This window comes from Nycticebus coucang, chromosome 5 (assembly GCF_027406575.1).
Source record: "Nycticebus coucang isolate mNycCou1 chromosome 5, mNycCou1.pri, whole genome shotgun sequence".
Lineage (NCBI taxonomy): Eukaryota > Metazoa > Chordata > Mammalia > Primates > Lorisidae > Nycticebus > Nycticebus coucang.
The window spans coordinates 131,825,777-131,849,370 of NC_069784.1; the positions used below are offsets into that span (position 1 = coordinate 131,825,777).

General features: G+C 44.7%; 1 protein-coding gene and 1 long non-coding RNA gene across 9 annotated transcripts in view; one reads left to right on the top strand and one right to left on the bottom strand.

Annotated features, from left to right (window-relative positions):
• Positions 1 to 10,798: 10,798 nt before the first annotated feature.
• On the bottom strand, positions 10,799 to 23,091 carry LOC128585469 (uncharacterized). Its single transcript, XR_008380055.1, has 4 exons — positions 22,995 to 23,091; positions 16,392 to 16,491; positions 13,145 to 13,302; positions 10,799 to 12,070 (listed from the first exon to the last, which is right to left on the bottom strand). It is a non-coding gene; the product is annotated as an uncharacterized LOC128585469 (long non-coding RNA).
• ARID1B (AT-rich interaction domain 1B) overlaps positions 21,073 to 23,594 on the top strand; it is a 420,254-nt gene continuing 417,732 nt past the window's right edge. For 6 of the 8 annotated variants that reach the window (XM_053590567.1, XM_053590568.1, XM_053590571.1 and 3 more), the window contains exon 1: positions 21,493 to 23,268. In XM_053590567.1, the coding sequence (XP_053446542.1) occupies positions 21,508 to 23,268 (1,761 nt within the window). In that variant the 5' untranslated portion in view covers positions 21,493 to 21,507. Of the gene's footprint in view, positions 23,269 to 23,594 lie in introns of all 8 variants that reach the window. The other 2 variants (XM_053590570.1, XM_053590575.1) reach the window with 1 other exon arrangement.

Here is a 23,594-nt window from a genome sequence, read left to right on the forward strand (position 1 = left end):
CAGGAGTTGGAGGTTGCTGTGAGCTGTGTGACGCCACGGCACTCTACCGAGGGCCATAAAGTGAGACTCTGTCTCTACAAAAAAAAAATAAAAAAAATAAATAAATAAAAAAGAAAGAAAATAAGAAAAACTGGTACCCTTAATGAATCCCCAACAATAAAAAAAAAAGAAAAGAAAAGAAAATAAGAAAAACTAGGCACAGTGGCTCTGCTATAATCCTCAGGAGGCTGAGGCAGCCTGAGGCCAGGAGTTTGAGACAAGCCTGGGAAAAACAGCAAGACTTCATCTCTGAAAAATAACAAAAGAAATTAGCTGGACATGGTGGTGCTTGCCTATAGTCCCAGCTAGTGACACCTTGTGTATCTAGTGGCCATTTACAAAACACTTATGTACTTCATTTGACCCTTTTGTAAAAATTGATTTGTCTTTTTTATTGATTTGTAAGAATTCTTTACATGTTCAGGATGCTAATTTCTTGACAATTACATATTTAGCAAATCTCTCTTCCTAATCTGTGGCCTGTCATTTCATTCTCATTATGGTGTCTTTTGATAAATGTATGTTGTTACTATTTTTAATGTTGCTCAATTCATCAGTTTTTCCTTTATGGATTTTATTTTTTAATTTCTAAGAAAATATTTATATGCTATCTAAAAAAATGTTTATATCCTTGAGGTCATCCAAGTCTTATCTCATACTGACTTTTAAATTTGTATCGAGTTTTATTTCACATATAACTCATTAGTTCACCTAGAGTTGTTATTTGCATATGACATGATGTATGAAAGTAAGTTCCAATTATCCTAAAGATCTTATTATTTATATTGTATATGTTCTTATCTCCCATATCACTTACTATACAAAGATATATTGTGGTATGCAGGAAAATAGTACTCTGAGAGAATTTATAGCCTTATTACTTAAAGACTGAAGATTAAGTAGCTATATTTCCAAATTTGAAAGATAAAGAAAAAACAGTACAAAAAATCGGGAAGGAAGTAGAATAAAGAACCCTACAGAGTAGCTGGACATTGTGGTGGGCACCTGTAGTCCCAGCTACTTGGGAGGCTGAGGCAAGAGAACTGCTTAAGCCCAAGAGTTTGAGGTTGTTATGAGTTGTGATGCCACGGCACTCTACCCAGGGTGACATAGTGAGATTCTGTCTCAAAAAAAAAAAACAAAACAAAACAACAAAACAAAACAAAAACCCTACAGAGATAAGAGTAGAAATCAAATAATAATAACCACCATATAAATATCAGATCAATTAAATGAAAGTCAGTTAAATAGAAAACATGTAAGTGACAGGCTCAAGGAATCCAAAATATTATTCTTTGAAAAGTCCAGCAAAGTAGGGCGGTGCCTGTGGCTCAGTGAGTAGGGCGCCGGCCCCATATACCAAGGGTGGCGGGTTCAAACCTGGCCCCGGCCAAACTGCAACCAAAAAAAAAATAGCCGGGTGTTGTGGCGGGCGCCTGTGTCCCAGCTACTCGGGAGGCTGAGGCAAGAGAATCACTTAAGCCCAGGAGTTGGAGGTTGCTGTGAGCTGTGTGAGGCCACGGCACTCTACCGAGGGCCATAAAGTGAGACTCTGTCTCTACCAAAAAAAAAAAAATAAATAAAAAGAAAAGTCCAGCAAAGTAAATATCCAGTGCAACTACTCAAGAAAAAGAGAAAAGGCACAAATGAATATTGTCATTAACGTGATAAAAAGTATCATATGCTCAGATGCAGCAGAGAATAAAGAGATAACAGAAGGCTTTTGCTCAACTACATGCCAATAAAATTGAAAATTTGAAAGAGAAAAATGCACATTTCCAGAACAATGTACATTGATTTTGCATCTATCTGGCTAACCTCTCTTAATTCTAATCTCTCTCTGCGACTAATTTTGTGTTTTCTACATAAAACAGCCATACAATATATGCATTGTAAGGGGATTGCTCTTCCCTCATTATCTCTTTGAATGTCTCCCAACGGTCCTTCCAGAGTGCCGATTAGAAAGAAGTGCGGTTAGCCTGGAACTTCTGTCTTCCACGTCTCGTAACCTCTCTTTTATATTTCCACCTTTTCTGTCTTGCATCATGTGCGACTTATTGAAATCTATTTTTCCGTTTACTATTTTACTTTCGATTTACTTAGTGATTTAACGATTCATTGAGGCTTTAATTTGAATGAATTATCTTGCATTTATAGTAGTCCAATTGGATCCTATTTCAATCTGCCTATTGTCTGCTCACATTGTTCTTTTGTGCCATTGTTATTTCAATTCCCTCTTTCACCTCTTTAATAATTTTAAACATAATAATGTTTACAATCTCTGTCAGGGTATCTAATTATCTATAGCTTTGTGGGTATTAATTCTGTTGATCATTGAGCCTTTTGCTTCTTGCCAATTTCTTTATATGATTGTATTTGTTTCTTGTGAGCACATCCTAAATAGTGACGGTCTTTTTTGTAGGCGTCCTCAGGGCCCTAGATTAGGGATTTGACCCTGCAGTGTGGATTTGTAGTTGGTTCTCAAGGGTCCCAGAGTTGCTGTGGACATTGGCCCAATTTGTTTTTGCTTGCTCAACTTTTTTGTTAGTTTATCAGCTGAGGATTTTCATGCTATAAGGTATAAAATTAATTTCCACACTCAAGCTTGGGATTTTAATTTCTCAGAAGAGATGTTTTATTTTCCTTCATACTAAAAGCCCTTAACATGGTTCTTTTTCTTTGCTGAAGTTTTTTTTCAGTGCGATTTTCATGAACTAAATAACCATGCAAGTGTTTCTCCTTCATTCAGTCTCTCTCGTAATTCCAGACAGTCATCTGGCGTGGAACCAAGGCCGTGTCTATTGCTGCCATGTGACATTTATCCCAAATATATCTATGTGTGTATTGCAAGAAGGTGTCTGCATCAGTCCAGATTGTTGCTGGAACCAGAAGTTATATAAAAAGTCTTGATTATACCCATTTTTTTTTTTTTTTTGAAACAGTCTCACTCTGTCTCACTGCGTAGAGTACTGTGGCATCATAGCTGATAGCAAGCTCAAACTCTTAGACTCAGGTGATCCTCTTGGATTTCAGGTGCTACAGGCACCTGCTACAACACACAGTTTTTCTATTTTTAGTAGAGACAGGGTCTTACTCTTGCTCAGGCTGGTCTGGAATTTCTGAGCTCAAGCAAACTACCGCACTCAGCCTCCCAAGTGCTAGGCTTATGGGTGTGAGCCACCATACCCCAACTACACCCATATTTAAATAAATATTCTCCATTGGGTGAGGGTACAGATGATTTTGTTTTTTATTAAAGCCTTACCTTTAATGTTTGAATTTGATACAATAGATAATAATGCTTTCATTATTGGAGAGCATAAAATAATTTCAATTTTGAAAAAAAAGTTTAATGAAAATTGAATTGGGGTATCATATTACCACATAATTCAGAAATTATTTTACTTTTAATATCTATCTATGCCAAAGCAAGGAAAGAGTTCACATAAGGTTTTTAATTTATTTTTTATTTGATTTTGGAATTAGAATGTATTGCAGTGAAACATTACCAATTCAGGCTAAATGAAGTAAACGAACCTAAGTATTTTTAATACCTTTTCAGTTCTTTCTTTCTTTTTTTTTTTTAAGAGATGGAGTCTCACTTTGTTGCCCTTAGTAGAGGGCTGTGGCGTCGCAGCTCACAGCAACCTCCAACTCCTGGGCTTAGGTGATTCCTTGCCTCAGCCTCCCAAGTAGCTGGGACTACAGGTGCCCGCCACAACACCCAGCTATTTTTTGTTGCAGTTTGGCTGGGTCCGGGTTCGAACCTGCCACCCTCCGTATATGGGGCCGGCGCCCTACTCACTGAGCCACAGGTGCCGTCCCTCCTCTTCACTTCTTCATGTAAATCCAATAAATAAAATGATAAATTATGTCAGTTAAGAAAGGCTCTTGGGCGGCGCCTGTGGCTCAGCGAGTAGGGCGCCGGCCCCACATGCCGAGGGTGGCGGGTTCAAACCCAGCCCTGGTCAAACTGCAACAACAACAAAAAAATAGCCGGGCGTTGTGGCGGGCGCCTGTAGTCCCAGCTACTAGGGAGGCTGAGGCAAGAGAATCGCGGAAGCCCAGGAGTTAGAGGTTGCTGTGAGCTGTGTGATGCCATGGCACTCTACCCGAGGGTGGTACAGTGAGACTCTGTCTCTGCAAAAAAAAAAAAAAGAAAAGCTCTTTACCAAACAAATAGAACATATTGTTAAATGCTTCTAAATAGAAAAAAAAAAATTCCTATCCCCATCTCTACCACTCAGTCCTTGCATTTACTGGTTATTAAGTTTGTGTATCTTAGAAATAGTTGGGCTGATACTTTTTTAAGAGTCTATGGTTTCAACTTCCTAATTACATTTGTGAATGTTTGTTTCCAAGCATATCTGGGTATGTGGGATGTGTCTTGGGCATGAGGATGTGGTTGTGTTTGAGGGAGGCATTGGGGATGAAGGTTGATATTCGAGGGCCTCTGCGCCTAATTGTTAATTCTCCTACTCTTCCAGTTGATACATGTACTTTAGCCTTGTCCCTATTCAAATGGCCATTCTAAATTATTGAGGCTCAAATAGTGTTTTTCTCTGATCAGACCCAACTCTGCTCATTGTGTGTGCATCATCTGAACATCTCCCTCATGAGAAAGCCTTTACAATAAATATATTAAAACAAATTCTATATAGAACAGAAGCTTGCCCATAGAATAACATACGTAAGGCTGTTTCTCACAATGGACTTTCAATGGAATAGAAACATCTCTTTCTAGGTTATAATAGCTTTTATAAGGCTTTAGAAAAAAATTTTCAAGTTTTTTTAAACTTTCTTATACATTTCCTTATAAAAGGAGAGAGTAAGGGAAGGAAGGAGAAAGGGAGGACTGAAACATAATAAAGTGTTACCACATACAAATATATTTTTACGTGCATTCTTTATAGCTAGCATTTCCCATTCCAAATTAGTGGTAGTCCCTAGCTGAGGGAAAAAGTAAGGAAATGGTTCATCCAGCGCGGTTTGGGTACGCATCAAAGGACTAACAATAGTACTACAACCTGGCAGTGTCTGACCCTAGAATGGGATCCATCTACTGTATTGGGGCCAAAACTACTGTATCAAATTTAGCCCCGGCCAGGAGAGAGGTGTGGCAATGCAGGTTTCACCAGGATCTGGAGAAAAATTGTTGCTGGCCATGGGATGTCCCCCGAGTGTGAGCCAGTTGGAGGCTCTTCTAGTTTAGGGTGAGACGTACCTATGTCCAATCCCAGATTCTCCACTTGCTGGTTGTGTAATCTTATACAAATCATTTTACTTTGCATTGTTCTATATATAAACCTATTTATAAAACAGAGATAGCACCTTGCTCGTGGGATCCTTGGATGCAGAGCCCTTTGCACCATGCCCTACTCCAGTGAGTACTGTGAACTGAGTACTTCTGGTAAGCAGCAAGTGTTGGGGGTGTTCAATAAGGGGGAAGCTGATGTGTGGAAATCCAGGCAGGCAGACAGCATCAGATACAGTCGTTAGCAGGTAACAAGGTCCCAGCAATGAACCAAGAGTTGAGGGACTCCTGGTCCCAAGAGAGGACAGAAGGTTCCTGCTGACATGCAAAGGGGAGCCCCAGCTCAGAAGGAGAGAGTGACAGGCAGGATTCAGTGGCTGGGACTCAATGCCAAGGAAGGATGTGGTTAGCAAAACTGCTGGACAAGAGAAGCCTGGGTCTCAGCTACCAGGTACAGCACAGAATGGGAGGACCAGCAGCAAAGGAGAATGGATGTCCAATCTCAAAGCATCTGGCCATAGCTTTTGAGACCCACCAAATGCCACCCTACCCAGTGTCAATCAGCTGATGACAGATCCTTAGCCAGAGTAGGGGAACCTGCAGGGAAAGATGAGTGTAGTATTTTCAGTTTTTGTTTTATTTACTTTGCATATATTTGTACATGATTGAAAAACCAAAACAAGGGCGGCGCCTGTGGCTCAGTGAGTAGGGCGTCGGCCCCATATGCCGAGGGTGGCGGGTTCAAACCCAGCCCCGGCCAAACTGCAACAAAAAAATAGCCGGGCGTTGTGGTGGGCGCCTGTAGTCCCAGCTACTCGGGAGGCTGAGGCAAGAGAATCACGTAAGCCCAAGAGTTAGAGGTTGCTGTGAGCCGTGTGACGCCACGGCGCTCTACCAAGGGCGGTACAGTGAGACTCTGTCTCTACAAAAAAAAAAAAAAAAAAAAAAAAAAGAAAAACCAAAACAATAAAACAAGGTATACGTGGGAAAGCCCGCTTGCTTCCATTCTGTTCTCCGATCTATAGAAGATCACCACCAGCGTATAGTTACCTATTTGTGTTTTTTCACAAATGAAAACAATATACCTACATATTCTTATTCCCCCCTCCTGTGATAGAAAAGATAGCACAGCATATATATCTTGTTTTTTTTTTTTTTAATACTTGACACCATATCTCCTAGATTTCTCCATTTCTACCTAGCAACAGTTCTATTCTATGGCTGCACAACTCTTTACTGTGTGGATATCCTTTTCAAAAGGAACTACCATAGCCCCAGCCAATTTGTGTTTAGTTACGTAGATTTAGTTACGTGTCCCCAAACCAGAAGCATTCTGGCTGTGATGAATTAGAATGGCTGGTGGAGGTAAGAAAGTTGGGGAAATAAAATCCGGACGGATGTCCTGGATCCTGAAAGGCACATGGACTTCTCTCTCTCCTCAGGTCATCTTGACCCCTACTCACCCTCCAGCTCCTGAGTCCCTATAGCAGCAGGCTGACCTCCTGGCCTTGATGGGAAAACATTGTATGTCTACTTTGTCACCTTGAGCAGCCCGAGGGCTGCCACCTCCCAATTATTTACCTATGGCAGGTGGGATGAAATGGAAAGAATTATTTTTGTTTTTGTTCTTGTGTATATATATATATATATTTATGTGTGTTTGTGTATATATATATATATATATATTTTTTTTTTTTTTTTGAGACAGAGTCTTGCTTTCTCACGCTGGGTAGAGTGCCATGGTATCACAGCTCACAGCAACCTCCAACTCTTGGGCTTAAGTGATTCTCTTGTCTCAGCCTCCTGAGTAGCTGGGACTATAGGCGCCCATCACAACACCTGGCTTTTTGTTGTTTTTGTTGTTACAGTTGTCATTGCTGTTTTAGCTGGCTGGGGCCGTGTTTGAACCCACCACCCTCAGAATATGAGGCCGGTGTCCTACCCCCTGAGCCACAGGCACTGCCCCCTTTTTTTGAAACTTAGTCTCACTCTGTTGCCCAGACTAGAGTGCTATGGTGTCAGCCTAGCTCACGGCAACCTCAAATTCCTGGCTCAAGCAATCCTCCTGTCTCAGCCTCCCAAGTAGCTGGGACTACAGGCGCCTGACATAACACCCAGCTAATTTTTCTATTTTTAGTGGGGATAGGGTCTTGCTCTTGCTCAGACTGGAGCTCAAGCAATCCCCCTGCCTCGGCCTCCCAGAGTGCTAGGATCAGGCGTGAGCCACTGCACCCGGCTGAAATGGAAAGCATTTTTAAAGACTTTTGTGAAGTATAATTAGCAGACTAAGAGCAACTATGAGAGTTATCCAGAGTGACTCAGGTTTGAGAAGCAGTGACCGAGGATTTTTTTTCCAATCATTTTCAATATTTTCAATAAACTTCTACTTTCAGTAAGTAGTAATATAGAAGAGTATGTCAAGATGACTTTGAGGGAGGTGCCTGTGGCTCAAGGAGTAGGGCGCCGGCCCCATATACCAGGGGTGGCGGGTTCAAGCCTGGCCCCAGACAAAACTGCAAAAAAACAGAAAAAAAAAAAAAAAGATGACTTTGAGTAGATCATGGGCAAAGGCATAAAGCATTTCTTATGAGAATACAGGACCTCCTCTGTCCTCACTATTATTACTGAAGAATGATGACAAAACACACTGAAATCCCAGCTGTATAACACGAGGGAGAAAGTTCGCTTACCTGCCAGGCTAATATTTAATATTTAAACTTTTAGCCACCTTCACTGTGGAATTTTGATATGGAGGACACATATATATTTCCTCCTAAACATTTAAATTTAAAAATTTTCAAAGAAAAAAAGAAACTAAATCAGACCTTGACCAACTAATACAATGCTAAGACTGCACTGAATTAAAAAGAAAATAGACGTTAAACTAAAGCATCTGAAAAATACATCTCAACTCAGGAACGGTTGGCCTATTTTTAGATCAATCATGCTAATGATTTTATTTTTCTATAGTTCTAAGTAATAGCTAATATCTAAATCTAATAATTTTAATAAGCTGAGCTCTTTGGAAGAATAGTGAGAAAGCTTTTGTAATATCACATTTTAGTTATAGCATCTTTTAAAAAAATCTCCAGTCTGTAGGCCACAATGCCTTTTTGCATGTCAGTTAAAATTATACATGTGCTCTTCTTCACAAAAATCGTATTTCCCGCACGCTGTCCCGGAGACATCCTACCCCATATTGATAGCTGGAAATTATTAAATCGATCCATGATAGCTGGGTTCCTAGGTCTTTGACTCTTGTTACATGGAGCAAAGAACTTTTCTTTCATAATATCGCAAGGCAAAATCCTGTGTGTTGAGAAGTAGGGCCTCTGAGGTGTTTCCTGACTCCCAGAGCGAGTGGCAGGTGCACCACTCCACTGCAGGAGGCTGGTCCCCTCCCTGCATCCTCTCACTCCTGCTGGGACCACCCTCCAGTGTGTTCACAGAGCAGAGGGGCTGGCCCTTGTCTTGAGAAAACATGGCTCTAGCCAGCGATTTTCTGAAATCGTGCTGCCTAGGACGTGAGAAGGATTCTGTTCAATTTCCTTAGAACAATGGGTTGATCAGGAAGGACACAATCTCATGGACAGAGACCTAGTGGCTGCTTAGGGAGCATCAGAGAAACCCAAACGTTTTAGTCACATTCATACCACGCTCCTATCACTGTGACTATTTTCAGAGGCCATTCATTTGTTCCTTGGAGGATCAGGTCCTATGATAAGGCCCAAGATACAAAAAAATGTGGAGTACCCTCCTGGAGCGGACACTCTAGGGGTGGGGACATAAATATTCACAAGCATTCCCAACACGGTAGAGGGCTCAACAGTGATGCCTACAAGCTGGTTCCCTGGCTCCAAGGTGTGGAGCTGAATGTGTGGGAGCCATGATTGGGGAAGACTTCACAAAGGGGGTGGCATGTAGGCTGAGTTGTGAAAGATGGAGCGTTTTACTGAGCTGTGGAGAATTGCTTAGAGAGCAGCAAATGTAAAGGCAGAGAGGAAGGGGAGAGCCTCTTGCAGCAAGGAACCAGTGGAATCCATCGGGGACCCCTCCCAGAAAGGGTTAGTGGGGAGCCAGACTGTGGGGAAGCAGTGGGCGTGGAGGGGAACGACACAGTCACAGCTCAGAGAGGAGGCTGACCAACGTGGGTCAGGGCAGGGAGGTCAAGGCTGTCCCAAGGAGCACCATCCAGGGTCGTGGGGAAGTTGCCCCGAGGACAGGAGCGGGAGCTGCCTCAGAGTTGGGACTGGGGCAAAAAAGACAAGGAGTTGGTGAAGGAAAAAGAGAAAGACTGGAAGGAGCTTCTGGCTAGAATGGTCTGAGGGACTGTAGGGAGCAGAGAAATAATGCTGAGACTCAAGGAGTTATCAGCAGCCATCATGGGGTCCATTTACCATGTTTTACATGTAAGGAAATGTTAGTCTCTGCTAGCTGGCGTCCTGGAAGCTTTCCTCCCATCCACACCTTGAATATTTTCATGCCTATTTGGCACTTAGAAGGGCTTAGATCATGTCAATAGACCTCCCACCCCAGCTTTAACAAGCAGACACAGAACACTTCAGGTGTCAATATATATTTCCAAAAGATTGAGGCAGAGGAACACCAAGAAAAGACAAGTAGGTTTTCCTAGAAGAAAGGTCATTAGAAATAATAGGTGGAAATTTTCTAGAGGCCAGATGAGGTTAGAAATTAAAACGTGGCAGGGATTATGAAATAAAATGGAGGCAGTGGAACCAATTGTGTAAGGAATTTATCCGTGGTAGTTCTGTAAGAAAGGCTATTAATTGGAAAGACTAAGATAGTTCTTATTCATCTTCTATAGTTTTAACCCTCAGCCTAAAATTTCTAAGACTTTCATGAACTATCTCACATTAGTAAGAGGATCTAGCCAAGTTAATGATAAATGTATCAAAGGATAAATTATAATTTGCAACATTGTTTTTCTTCCCCTAGACCCAGAGATGTTTTTAGTAACAATGTCTGGCTATCTTTCCCTGTTATTCTACGCCTCCCAACCCTCCCTTTTCTCCCCCTTCTCGTCCCTTTCCTTCCAGTTTCTTCCTTCCTTGTCTTCTCCGAAGCCACCTTGGGCGAGGTAAACTCAACTCCCTAGCTCCCACCGATCCTTGTCATTACAGCCAAAGGGACCCGTATGTGGCCCCACCCAGCAGGGCACAAGCTGCAGAGGCCTGGGGCCTGCAGCTTCCTTCCCTCTCTCTTCCCTCCTGCCTCTTACCCATGTTCTTTCATAGCTAGAGTATGTGTAGTGCTTCATTATTACCTCCAAGGTAAAAAGGCTCCACAGCACCCACTGTCCTACGTACCCACAGAATTGTGGTGTCAACTTGGACCTGCCTGGAAAAAGAGTTCCCACGCTCTGCCCCCTGATCTCAGCACCCTCTGCCTCTGCCAAGGGTCAACATGTTCCTCAGTGACAAACTTGGGGCCTCCAGGAAACAGGATGAGGATCTATCCGACTGAACTGTCTGGATGGAAAGGGATGTTTTTTCAATATTTAGGTATGTTTTCTATTTCATACTTTCCGCTCATTGAGATGCAGGGGTGGTCCTGGGGAATATTGTGAATAAATAAGATTTCTCCCCCGTATCACAGTCCCCATTCACTCTGGCCACTCTGCACTTTCTCTCCGGCACCCACATCCTCCTTCTCTTCGCCTCTTCTTCTGTATCACATCAGGCTTTGGGGAATAGATTCAAAATACGTTCATAAGAAAGTGTAAATAACTGATAAAAGCTTAAGGTATTACTCAGTAGAAGCAAATTTGTATTTTGACAGGGCTCAAAGCCTTTGGAGAAAGGAATAAATCCAAAAATCTTTAATGGAGAAATTTTAATGACATAGCAAGAGAGATGTGGGGGGTCGAATGGCATATACCTGGTTTTCCCGAAATCACACGACAGACATCTATTCTATTTAGAAATCAAAATACACTCACATGCAAAACCTCCTCCTCTACTAATTCTAGGCAACATGTCAAGTGGTGTATATAAGCTCTCTCATTTAATTCATAACCCTTCATAGTCAAAAACTAGATATTTAGTGTTTCACATATATCCTGGTATATGGCAAGGTAAAGGAAATTGCCAAAACTTGCACAGCCTGCAGACGTGTAGCTGGGGTGTGAATCCACCTCCTTTCTACAGACTGTGAAGCCCCACTGGGAACACATTCTCCATGTGGTGGGAAGCAGTTTTCCTGCTTGCCTCCTGGGTTGCTTGGTTAAGGAACATGCAGAACTTTAAAAATCTTTTCTCATCTTTAAAAGGCCCCGTTATCATCTTTGTTTCCCATGAACTCCCCAGAGTTGTGTGTGCACGTGTGTCATCCTGGTAATGATGTGCCTGAAATGAAACACAGCGGCCTGGTCTATTTTCACTTTCAGCCTATGCAGGATATAAAAATAAACAGCATATGGTGAAAAGTTAATGAGATTAAAAAAAATAAGTTCACTTAAAATAATCCACGAGCTTTTCTACATGTGTTCTTGGTCTGGTTTCAAAAACCACAGGAGTTTTACTACGCTTTAGGAAAGGGTAAATATTTTGCATTGTTTCTGTTGGGGTCAACGGGAAACCAATTGCGTAGAATCAGCACTAATAATCGTGTTGTTTATAAACAAGTGCCATGCTAGAATAGCACAGGCTAAGATTTACTGTGATGTGCCCGCAAAGCAACTCTGCAATGCTCTCCACAGCTGTGAATCTCACGCTCACGCGATGGTCCTTGAGCTAACAAGAATAATCAAGAGTCTACCTAGACAGGAAGATGGGAAATCAGAAGAGTTAGTTTCCTGAGAAAGCAGCCTCTGAACACAGCTCCTTAGGAAGTATATTCCTTAATAGGTAGACCATATCTTTTTTTTTTTTTTTTTTTTTTTTATTGTTGGGGATTCATTGAGGGTACAATAAGCCAGTTACACTGATTGCAATTGTTAGGTAAAGTCCCTCTTGCAATCATGTCTTGCCCCCATAAAGTGTGACACACACTAAGGCCCCACCCTCCTCCCGCCATCCCTCTTTCTGCTTCCCCCCCCATAAACTTAATTGTCATTAATTGTCTTCATATCAAGATTGAGTACATAGGATTCATGCTTCTCCATTCTTGTGATGCTTTACTAAGAATAATGTCTTCCACTTCCATCCAGGTTAATACGAAGGATGTAAAGTCTCCATTTTTTTTAATAGCTGAATAGTATTCCATGGTATACATATACCACAGCTTGTTAATCCATTCCTGGGTTGGTGGGCATTTAGGCTGTTTCCACATTTTGGCAATGGTAAATTGAGCTGCCATAAACAGTCTAGTACAAGTGTCCTTATGGACCATATCTTTTAAGAAAAATTTCCTCTGCTTCTCACATAATTACAAAAAAGTTAGGAATCCTGTATTTTAGATAAACAGCCATTGTCATTTAAAGTTGTTTAGATAGTGGCCAGGATCAGTGGCTCACATCTATAATCCTTGCACTCTGGGAGGCTGAAGTGGGAGGATTGCTTGACCTCAGGAGTTTCAGACCAGCCAGAGCAAGAATGAGACCCCATCTCTACTAAAACCTGAAAAATTGGCCAGGCTTTGTGGTGGGCACCTATAGTCCCAGCTCATCAGGAGGCTGAGGCAAGAGGATTACACAAGCCCAAAAGTTTGAGGTTGTTGTGAGCTATGATGCCATGAAACTCTACCCAGGGCAACTCTGTCTCAAAAAAAAAAAAAAAAAATAAAATAAATATATATATATTTAAAATAATGTAACTGTTGCTTAAGCTTGTATCAGTTGAATGCATTGAAAGAAACAATTAATTTGAAAGTGCATGTAATACTTTTACTTACATGTTTACGTTCAAAGCTACAAAGTTCTCTTGCCAATTAAGTGTTCAGAGCCCACTGTGGGTCCAAAATTGTTCTGAGTATGGTGGAAGGTATCAGAGGGATTGAAGACAGAGGCTTTGTCCTCGAGAAATTGATAATCTAGCCAGAGATAGAAGGTCCTTAATAAAGTAAAGAATAGTTATCACACACTCCTGGTGTGCCAGGAGCTGTGCTCAGAGCTTTGCCAGAGTCATTTCATTCAATCCTCAGAAGCCCAGTGAAGTTTGCACTATCATTATCTGTGTTTAATATACAAGGAAATCAAGGCTTGAGAGGTTTTCCTAATGTTCAAATGGTTGTTGTCAGGATTATATGAGAAACCATAAAAGGAAAAAATAAAACAAACCAAAGCCAAAAAATAAATAAATAAATAAATAAAATAAAATAAAAGCAGTAGCTTAAATAAGTTAGTTTTCTTTCTCAGACATGAAGTCTGCAGGTCTATAGACTGCGCCCGAACCACCCTGAAGCTCCACTTAAGCACATGGAAATGTATTTTTTATAAAAGTTTTACAAGTGGTTATGTGCCCAGATAAAAATTGGGGCTTCTATTACTGAAAATGAACAGATACTGCGTTAGGCAACCTGCTTCTCTGCCATAGACGTACGCAAAGTGCTGGACACAGGATAAACATAATAAACATTGAGTAATAATAGTAATAAAGCTCAAAGCAGCCCAGAGTGTGGTTTCGTTCTTTGATTTAATACAACGGTTTCTGCCTGGGGTTCTCCCTTTCCTAGACTTGTGTGGAGGTGAGGGAGAAGGAGGGCAGGGGCGCTCCATGCTCCCACACATCGGGCTGGGGCATCAGCCCTGGGCTTGTCTCTCCTTTTCCTCCTCTAGTGACCAGAGGGGTCTGCCCTGTTTTAACACCTGCGGAAAGGTACTGGAAAGCCAAGTTCTCTTGGACTCGGATGCTGCCCAGGTCCAGACATTTCCCAACCGACGCTTTTGCTTTCTTCTCATGCCCCCTTTTAGGGACCACAAATGACAGCTGTGGCCGCTGGCACATGGGAGAAGCAGGGAACCAGCGTTCACACTGGACAAAGGTGACCTTTTTATCACTGACAGGAAGCAAGACATCCCTTGTGCGGTGCAAACAGGTGGCTCTGGGAAGACGGGCTAGTTGTAACCCATGGGTTAGACCTCTGGATGCATTTGGTTCATTTGTTTTGGAAGGTTTTTCATGATCGACCAACTCAATCTCACAAATTCCTAGCTAAGAAAGAATGCTCTCAGGCCACAAAATATTTGCACTGCATAGAGTTGAAGAGTTGCCTTCTGCCTCTTAAACCACCAACCTTTCTTTAATTCTTTTTTTTTTTTTTTTTGGTTTTTGGCCGGGGCTGGGTTTGAACCTGCCACCTCCGGCATATGGGACTGGCGCCCTACTCCTTGAGCCACAGGCGCCACCCACCTTTCTTTAATTCTAAAATTCTATAATATGGTGAGCAGAACTGGCTTATTGGAGCAATGGGGGTGGGCAGAGCAAACTGGGCAGGATAGCTGCACAGGGGGGAGTGGATCACACAGTGGGAATAAAGGCTGGAATGTTCAGCTGTTCCATAGATTGGTTTGAGCCAAGAAGGGATGGAGAAGAAAAAGGAGTGAGAGATAAGACCTTGATCTTGCCATTCCTTACCTCTGACCATCCTTTACCTCCTGTCTTTCTCACGGAGGGCCATTGCAAGTCTATATGCAGCTCTGTGCAAGTTAGGAAATGACATCCCATCCTCTGGTGGACTCAGCCCTATGCCAAAACTCAGTGAGTGGTGAGCAAAGCTCTGGCTAAACCACAACCCCTACCATCTCCTTGGCCTTGCACAGTGAACAACCTGCACATCCTTACACAGCAGACTCTTTGGGGTTAGTTCACTTTTCTCAATCCCCAGGGTCCCTCGGGCCCCCATACACCTCCACCATCTCATTTGGACTACGCCCTCGTAATAGATGATTAGAAGAGCCATTTACAAAGAAGCCCAAATTGACACTGTGGTGCTGGTGCCAGGTAATGTTATACATTTAGTTCTAAAGATACAAAACTAGATTAAAAGATATTCATAACTTTTTTTTGCTGTTAAGCTTGAGATCTATTACTTAAACCACACCGCTTGTTGGGCCCTATGAACTGATTAAAAAATAAATCTTACGGCAGGCACTGACCATATACACCAAGGCTGGCGGGAACTCGGCCCGGGCCTGCAAACAAACAAAAAAACCAGCCAGATGTTGTGGTGGGTGCCTGTAGTCCCCTTGGGAGGGTGAGGCAAAAGAATCGCTTACGCCCAAGAATTGGAGGTTGCTGTGAGCTGTGACACCACAGCACTCTACCAAGGGTGACATAGTGACACTCTGTCTCAAAAATAATAAATCTTATGAGTTATTCTGCAAAAAGTATACTTGTGTGGCATTGCATTTTTGAGGCTGAATACGTTAAGTTTAAAGAGTACACATTAACATAATTTTTATGATCCTGTTTATTATTTATCCCATATAGTGGGAACCTCAATAAATGAGGCTTGACCCTAGACCCGTGGGACCTCGCCTCCATTCTAACTTCCCTCTGCTCTGGCGCTACCTTCTACATGCTGTCTTCTCAGCAGCCGACAGGTTCTTGCCTTAACCCAGATCTGATGTTGAACATCATTTTAAACACTCGGCTCTGGGGACACAAGCCCTGGGTGAATCAGGTCTGAGGCCAGCACAGCGGTTCCCATCTCAGCAGCTTTTCCCAGCAGGCCTGCCCTTGGCCTGCTCTCCTGTCCCTCTGGTCTCCTGATATTTGGGAGGATCTTGCCTTCTTTGCCTGCTGGTTTCCTCCTGCTCGTCAGGGTTCAGCCCCAGCCACATTTCTTTGGGAAGCCTTGCCTCAGTCCTAGTCCATATTTGCTGTTTCCTATGTAGTGTAGAACCCTTTATCTATCTTTCCTTCATAGCCTGTTTTTTTGCAATTCTACATTACTGCAATCACTTGATTAATGTTTACCAGGTATGTTCGATGGATAAATTGTTGGATTTTACTGGCTACTGTGGTGGCCGCAGAACCTAGCATAGGACAGGGGCAGAGTAGGCACTCAGCAATTACTTGCTGAATGAATGAATGGGGATGAGGCAGGATTTCCCCTTCCCAGCTGCTCCTTGTGGGTTATATTTTGGCGGAGAAACCTTTTAGCATTCATGGTCCTTGAGGAAAAAGGTCATCTGTACCTTGGAGAAAAGTGCAGTTTGAGGAGTCACATTAGGGTCATAGAAGATGCAAGGAACAGTCCACCTAATTTTAAGTCTTACAGTAACATGTAGATGGCTCCTAGAAGATGGCGAGAGAAAAATATTTATGCTTAATTTGGGCATTTTTAGGGGCAGAATTAGTAAACAGATTCCTCAATAAAATGTCATTTTATGTAAAACAAACAAACAAAAAGCATATAACCAAGTCTTTTGGCCCTTACCAGAACACTGACACTTAGATCTGTACAGGTGACCACTGTTAGAATTAGGGACAAAGCGATTAGAAATAAGCAAGGTGGATTGCACAACCTGAATGCAGGCGAGTTGCTGTTCGGGACTTCTTGTGCTTGAAAAGTAGTCTTATTTTCAAAGTCTACTTATATTATGAAGCAATGAATCGTATCTGTGAAAGAGACACAGAATGCCCTCAGGGAAGTCACTGGAAATTCTAGAAATTTCTAGAAAGTTGAGGTGATTAGCACTCCACAGGCCTTCCCTTTGTATACCTGGTTATTACAGATGACATCAGATGTCTACTATCCAAGTATTTATTTTTGAGGAACTAGAGTGGAGTTACCTGTAAAGAGCCTTTGGCTAAGCGGCAAGTGGTCAGTGACAGGAGGCACGGGGATGACTGTGTGACATGGTGCAGAATACTGAGAAGCACTGGGAGGTGCTCAGCAATTTTCAGCATGATTGAGGACAATACTGGAAATAAAAGGGAAGAAGTGCTACCAGACATGCATTTGTCTAAAAGTTATGGAAAATTTATATACTAGGTTGTAATAAAATATATTTCTTACACATCATTCAGAGTGAGGACAGTTCCAGATAAGAGAAAAAGTACAATGTTTTAAATTGTAATAGAGGGTTTCTTCACTTATTTTACTCTATTATGTCTCTAGGGATTTTGGATAGAAACGGTAGTAGCCTAATGTTATACTTGACTTAAGGTTCTGAAGTCCAGGATCCTCAACAGTGGTGGCTTCTGAGTGCCAAGTCAGAGCTGTGTCAGATGGAGGATTAAGGTCAGGTGCCTGCCAATGGCAGCCAGCAAGGCTCAGCAGCAGGAAATGCTGTGCCATGGGGACTGTCTGAACTTGCTTCCTTACTGGCCAAATCCTCTACAATGTGGGTTGAAGGGCAGACTTAGTATGTTGAAGTGTAATTGTTTATCTCCCCTATTAAGGAGAGGACCAAGATAGTAGTTATCTTTTTATTTTCAGGGTATGGCACCAAGTGGATTCTAGGTAAATTTGTTGGATGATTCAATGTCGTTTATGCCCATTCAGGTTTATTATCCCCAGAATATTTTTCTTTGTAAGCACAACAGTGCTACTGTTTATCATTCCTAAATTTATTTCAATCTTTTTTTGCCTAGAATGTTTTCAAATCCTACCTAATTGTTTTGCATTCTGAACTTAGGGGCCACTGTTAATTTCCACAGTTGCTTCAAATCAAATGCTATATCCCATATCTTGCATTGACTCAGAGTTATTCACCGCTAACGTCTAAATTGGAGAAGTGAAAAGGACAATTGTTTAGTGCTTTTTTAAGTCCCTGACCAAGATCAGTAGGGAAATCCCATTAGCTCCATTCATCGCATTTCTCATAAATCTAAAAGGAAAGCAAGTATCCAAAGCTTTATTCTTTAATAGTTCTTATTTGTAAAACCTTGACAGGGCTTTATTCTAAATTGCTTCCAAATTACATAAAGAATACTGAGAAATATGAAGGGCAGTGAATCGTGATAGTTTCAGTCATGGAATAAATAGAACAGTAAAAGGGGACTAATCTGAAAGCAAACAGAATGATGGGTTACGATGAGGCAAAAAGAACAGAACTGCGGAATTCTTAAACAACCATCTGGCCCAATCCTCTTTAAGTGGGCAAGTTGAAGAGCCTTTTATTCAGTGCCCTAGAACTTATTCAAAAGGCACAGTATTTGAATATTAATATTTCCATATAGTTAAAAAAACCCCTCTTTTGTAACCAAAAAGGAATGTTTAACAAAATAATGGGTAATCCTCTGGCTAAACACGAAGGCGTGGGGAGTGCCCTGTGGGTGGGAGGTCAGCTCAGGCACTGGGTGGCTGCCCGGAGCCTTCAGGCCTTCACCTCCACAGCTTCTTCCTGGTTACAGTAATTTATTAAAGTTTTTATTGTGGTTTGAAATTTAAGACAGAGATGTAAAATTAGGGAATTCATCAGAAAAAGTGAACACAGGGATTCCTAGCACCTTATGTCATCAAAAAGAAACAAGAAGAATTGTCATGTAGGAGAATCCAGGCATGGAACACAATAGAAATTCTCATCTATAGTTGAAATTGTGCTTCTGTGGAAGGTGAACCTGTTTTTATCACTTTATATCAGACCCCTGACAATTATTGTTTTGTTTATTAAGTCCTGGATTTGTAAATGAAACTATAGGAGGCTTTTACTTTGTTTTTCTAAGAGGGTGTGTTTGAAAAGGGTAGGTTGAAAAAATAGGAGCCTATTACTTATTCTCAGCAAAGATGCTTAAAAAAGGTAGTTTAGCACGCTGTGTGGTTTAAAAGACAAAACCAAGTCCTGCTGGCTTTGTGTTGTGCTTTTCTTACAGGCTGCAGTGCCTTCTGTCTGCTTTAGGGTGTGGCATCTGCCATTGGGGAGGAAAAACTGGCATGTGTTGCCTGTTATAGAAGACTGATTTCATTGTGCTAGGGGGCCTATATTTTATAGCCTTTTGGTTCCAATCTTCTAGTTGACTTGCTGAAGCAAATAGAATTTAAAAATATTTTGACTTCTATGCCTGGACTTCTTTTTTTTTAAGTTTCCTAATTTTCTGATGTGAAAAAAATATTTTTAAGAAAAGGGTCACAGCTGAACTTGGTGACTCACTTTCCCTTTTAGGACTAGTTGAGAAAATAAGCTATAACACATATGGCTACACTTCTAGGAATTGACTTTGATATATTTTATCAATTTGAAAAAATGTTCTTTTATGATTGTGTGTATATACTTAGTTTGACTATAAATGTCTGAAAGCATAAATATGTAATTGATTTTAGAATATATGTATATAGACACATATACAAAACAGACATGTATTTATATTTGCATATGAAAAACTTAAAAATTCAACTTACGTGGTGTAATGTGTATAATTAGTATGTACTTGAATATATAAAGGGAGAAAATCCAGAAAAAAAAATGTCAAAAGGCACACTAACAAAGATGTAGTATTCTCTTGGCAAAAACTGATAAATGATTTGGCACGAATTCATCTTATGGTTCTGTTATTCCCTCTTACACACTATTATATACCTCTGGTTTTCCAGTTGTTTGCATAGAACTGCAATTTGTTATTTCTACATTCTATAATGACCCTTGGGTGTGCACCTGACTTTCCCCACCCCCAATCAGTACCAGCTTTGCAGTCTACCCTTTCCTATTTATTCATATAACATATTTACACTTGGTCAAGCAAACAACCACTGTACTTGAAATGAACTAAATCGTTTTTATGAAACTTTTTATAAAATCTAAAGAATGAAATGATTTTGGAAAACCACTTTCTACCAAAATAATATATATTATTTCTGCCAGTATGACCTCTGGAAAACCCTGGTTTCAAACGCTTTCTCTCTTTGAACACTTGAGTCCACAGTAGTACCAGTGAGCCATTTCTTAAGGTAAAGAAGCCTTGCTATTAAAGATACTCAAAATGTATCTTGGTGATAAATAATAAAAAACATTTAAAACATTACAAAGTGAGAAAGCAATAGATAACATTTTTTTTAGAAAACAAAGTACATAACATTCCTGCTTTAGGATTAGGGTTGATTGTTTTATATTATTGATCTTTTATTTATTAACTATAAGGTCTATTTTAGTTTTGTTTCACATTGCTTAGAAATGAACTCATACCAATAGGTTTAACTGTGGATATTAACCTCTGAAATACGTTAAAAGGTTTCATATAGATTTATCAAGACATGAAATAAAGTGTAACTATCGAGATTATGGCACCAAGTTAAGTTTTCATGTGAGAGTTGTTTGGAGCATAACATACCACACTCTAGATATTTAAAAGAGGGCATCCAAGTGCTTTGTAAGGAAAAATGCTCCTTTGGGAATACTTGAGTTTTCATTGATAAGCCTACATCCGTATTAAAAGTGTCTTAAGAAAAGTTACATAAACGTTATCTTTGGGCATGTGCAGGTAATAGTAAACATTTATTGAGTACCTGTTGTGTACAGAGCACAGGGGCTCTTTGAATGAAGCAACCGTCACTTAAAAAGCTTTGGAAGAAGTTGTGGGAATTAATGCTGATGGCCCAAAATCAAGGCGAGAGACTAACGTTCTCAAAAATTACGTAACTCCTGGGAGATCCAGTGCTTTCGCACAGCCTGCCTAAATATTTTCCTTCTCCGTCGGCTCCGCATAACCTCGGAGGCCAACAGACAACTTTGTTCCCCGGCCTTTCTCCCTCTTTTGTCTGCTCGTCAGACTCGTTTTCCACCTTTGTATCGTTCCTTTTAGACGTGAAAACAAACACCCGAACGCCCGGTTGGCAAGGAGACAGAGACACGAGGGGAAAGTGCAGCCTCCGGCCGCCCCACGCCGCTGCGCTTCGAGCGGCCGCCGAGCCCGCCCCGGACCCCGGCCCGGCGGGCCCCGCGAGGATGTGCCGGGGCTGGCGGGCGGCGGCGGCCCGGGGACGAGTCCAGTCCGCGTTTTGCGAGTGCACAGGAGTAATCAGAGAGAAGTGGATAATAGTTGCTCCAGCTCGCTCGGCTCCCTCTCATGCCATGCTGGGCCCGATAGGCTCAGCCAGTCGTGTATTTACCCATATCCGGGTTAGAGAGGAAAAGAGAAAAGTTTCATTTAAACCTGAGCTAAAAACTTTCACCATGAAAGCACACAGCGGGAACAGGCCCAGACCGTAAGGCGTGCCCCCGGCCCGGCGCTCCGGCGGGGCCTGCGGAGGGGGAGGGGGTCGGCGGCTTCCCGGCGGGCCGCGTGGATGCGCACAGGAGGGGCCGCGGACTAAAAAGTGGGGGTTATTGTCTCCCCCCGCCCCCCGCCCGGCCTCGCCACGCCGCGGCGATCATGGCCGCGCGGGCAGCAGCGGCGGCGGCGGCGGCCGCGCGGGCGCGGGCAGGCAGCGGCGAGCGGCGGGCGCCCCCCGGGCCGCGGCCGGCGCCCGGGGCCCGGGACCTGGAGGCGGGGGCGCGCGGCGCGGCGGCAGCACCGGGACCCATGCTGGGGGGCGGCGGCGACGGCGGCCTGAATAGTGTGCACCACCACCCCCTGCACCCCCGTCACGAACTGAACATGGCCCATAACGCGAGCGCCGCAGCCGCTGCCGCCAGCACTAACAGCGCCAAGAGCGGCGGCTCCGAGGCGGCTCTCAAGGAGGGTGGAAGCGCCGCCGCGCTGTCCTCCTCCTCCGCGGCGGCGGCGGCGTCCTCCTCTTCCTCCTCGTCGGGCCCGGGCTCGGCCATGGAGACGGGGCTGCTCCCCAACCACAAACTGAAAACCGTTGGCGAAGCCCCCGCCGCACCGCCCCACCAGCAGCACCACCACCACCACCACCATGCCCACCACCACCACCACCATGCCCACCACCTCCACCACCACCACCACGCACTACAGCAGCAGCTAAACCAGTTCCAGCAGCAGCAGCAGCAGCAACAGCAGCAGCAGCAGCAGCAGCAACATCCCATTTCCAACAACAACAGTCTGGGCGGCGCGGGCGGCGGCGCGCCTCAGCCTGGCCCCGACATGGAGCAGCCGCAACATGGAGGCGCCAAGGACAGTGCCGCGGGCGGCCAGGCCGACCCCCAGGGCCCGCCGCTGCTGAGCAAGCCGGGCGAAGAGGACGACGCGCCGCCCAAGATGGGGGAGCCGGCGGGCGGCCGCTACGAGCACCCGGGCCTGGGCGTCTTGGGCACGCAGCCGCCGCCGGTCGCCGTGCCCGGGGGCGGCGGCGGGGGCGGCCCGGCGGCCGTCTCGGAGTTTAACAGTTACTACGGCAGCGCTGCCCCTGCTAGCGGCGGCCCCGGCGGCCGCGCTGGGCCTGGCTTTGATCAACATGGCGGACAACAAAGCCCCGGGATGGGGCTGATGCACTCCGCCTCCGCCGCCGCCGGGGCCCCCAGCAGCATGGACCCCCTGCAGAACTCCCACGAAGGGTACCCCAACAGCCAGTACAACCATTATCCGGGCTACAGCCGGCCCGGCGCGGGCGGCGGCGGCGGCGGCGGAGGAGGAGGAGGCAACGGAGGAGGAGGAGGAGGAGGAGGAGCAGCGGGAGCAGGGGGAGCGGGAGCGGGAGCTGTGGCGGCGGCGGCCGCGGCGGCGGCAGCAGCAGCTGGAGGCGGCGGCGGCGGCGGCTATGGGGGCTCGTCCTCGGGGTACGGGGTGCTAAGCTCCCCCCGGCAGCAGGGCGGCGGCATGATGATGGGCCCCGGGGGCGGCGGGGCCGCGAGCCTCAGCAAGGCAGCCGCCGGCGCGGCGGCTGGGGGCTTCCAGCGCTTCGCCGGGCAGAACCAGCACCCGTCGGGGGCCACCCCGACCCTCAACCAGCTGCTCACCTCACCCAGCCCCATGATGCGGAGCTACGGCGGCAGCTACCCCGACTACAGCAGCCCCAGCGCGCCGCCGCCGCCGCCGTCGCAGCCCCAGTCCCAGGCGGCGGCGGCGGCGGGGGCGGCGGCGGGCGGCCAGCAGGCGGCCGCGGGCATGGGCTTGGGCAAGGACATGGGCGCCCAGTACGCCGCTGCCAGTCCGGCCTGGGCGGCCGCGCAACAAAGGAGTCACCCGGCGATGAGCCCCGGCACCCCCGGACCGACCATGGGCAGATCCCAGGTAACCTCCGCGCCGGCCGGGCCTGCTTCCGCCCGGCGGCCTCGCCGCGCCGCGAGCTTGAGTTTCTTTCTTTGCCGTGTACTTTTCCCCTTCTTCTTGCGGGGGCGGCGGGTGCGCGGCGCCCAAAGCCATTTTGCTTGGCGTCCGCCTCGCGCCGAGGTCGGGGCGCACCCGGCGCCGGCCGCGCTGTCCAGGCCGAGGAGGGCTTCGCCGGGCCGGGCCGGCGGCCTGGGCTCCCCGTCGTCCCGCGCCCTCGCCTCCACCCCATCCCCCAGGCCCCAGAACGCGAGGCGAGATTCCAGGGCGCCACCCGCGAGGAAGCCGTT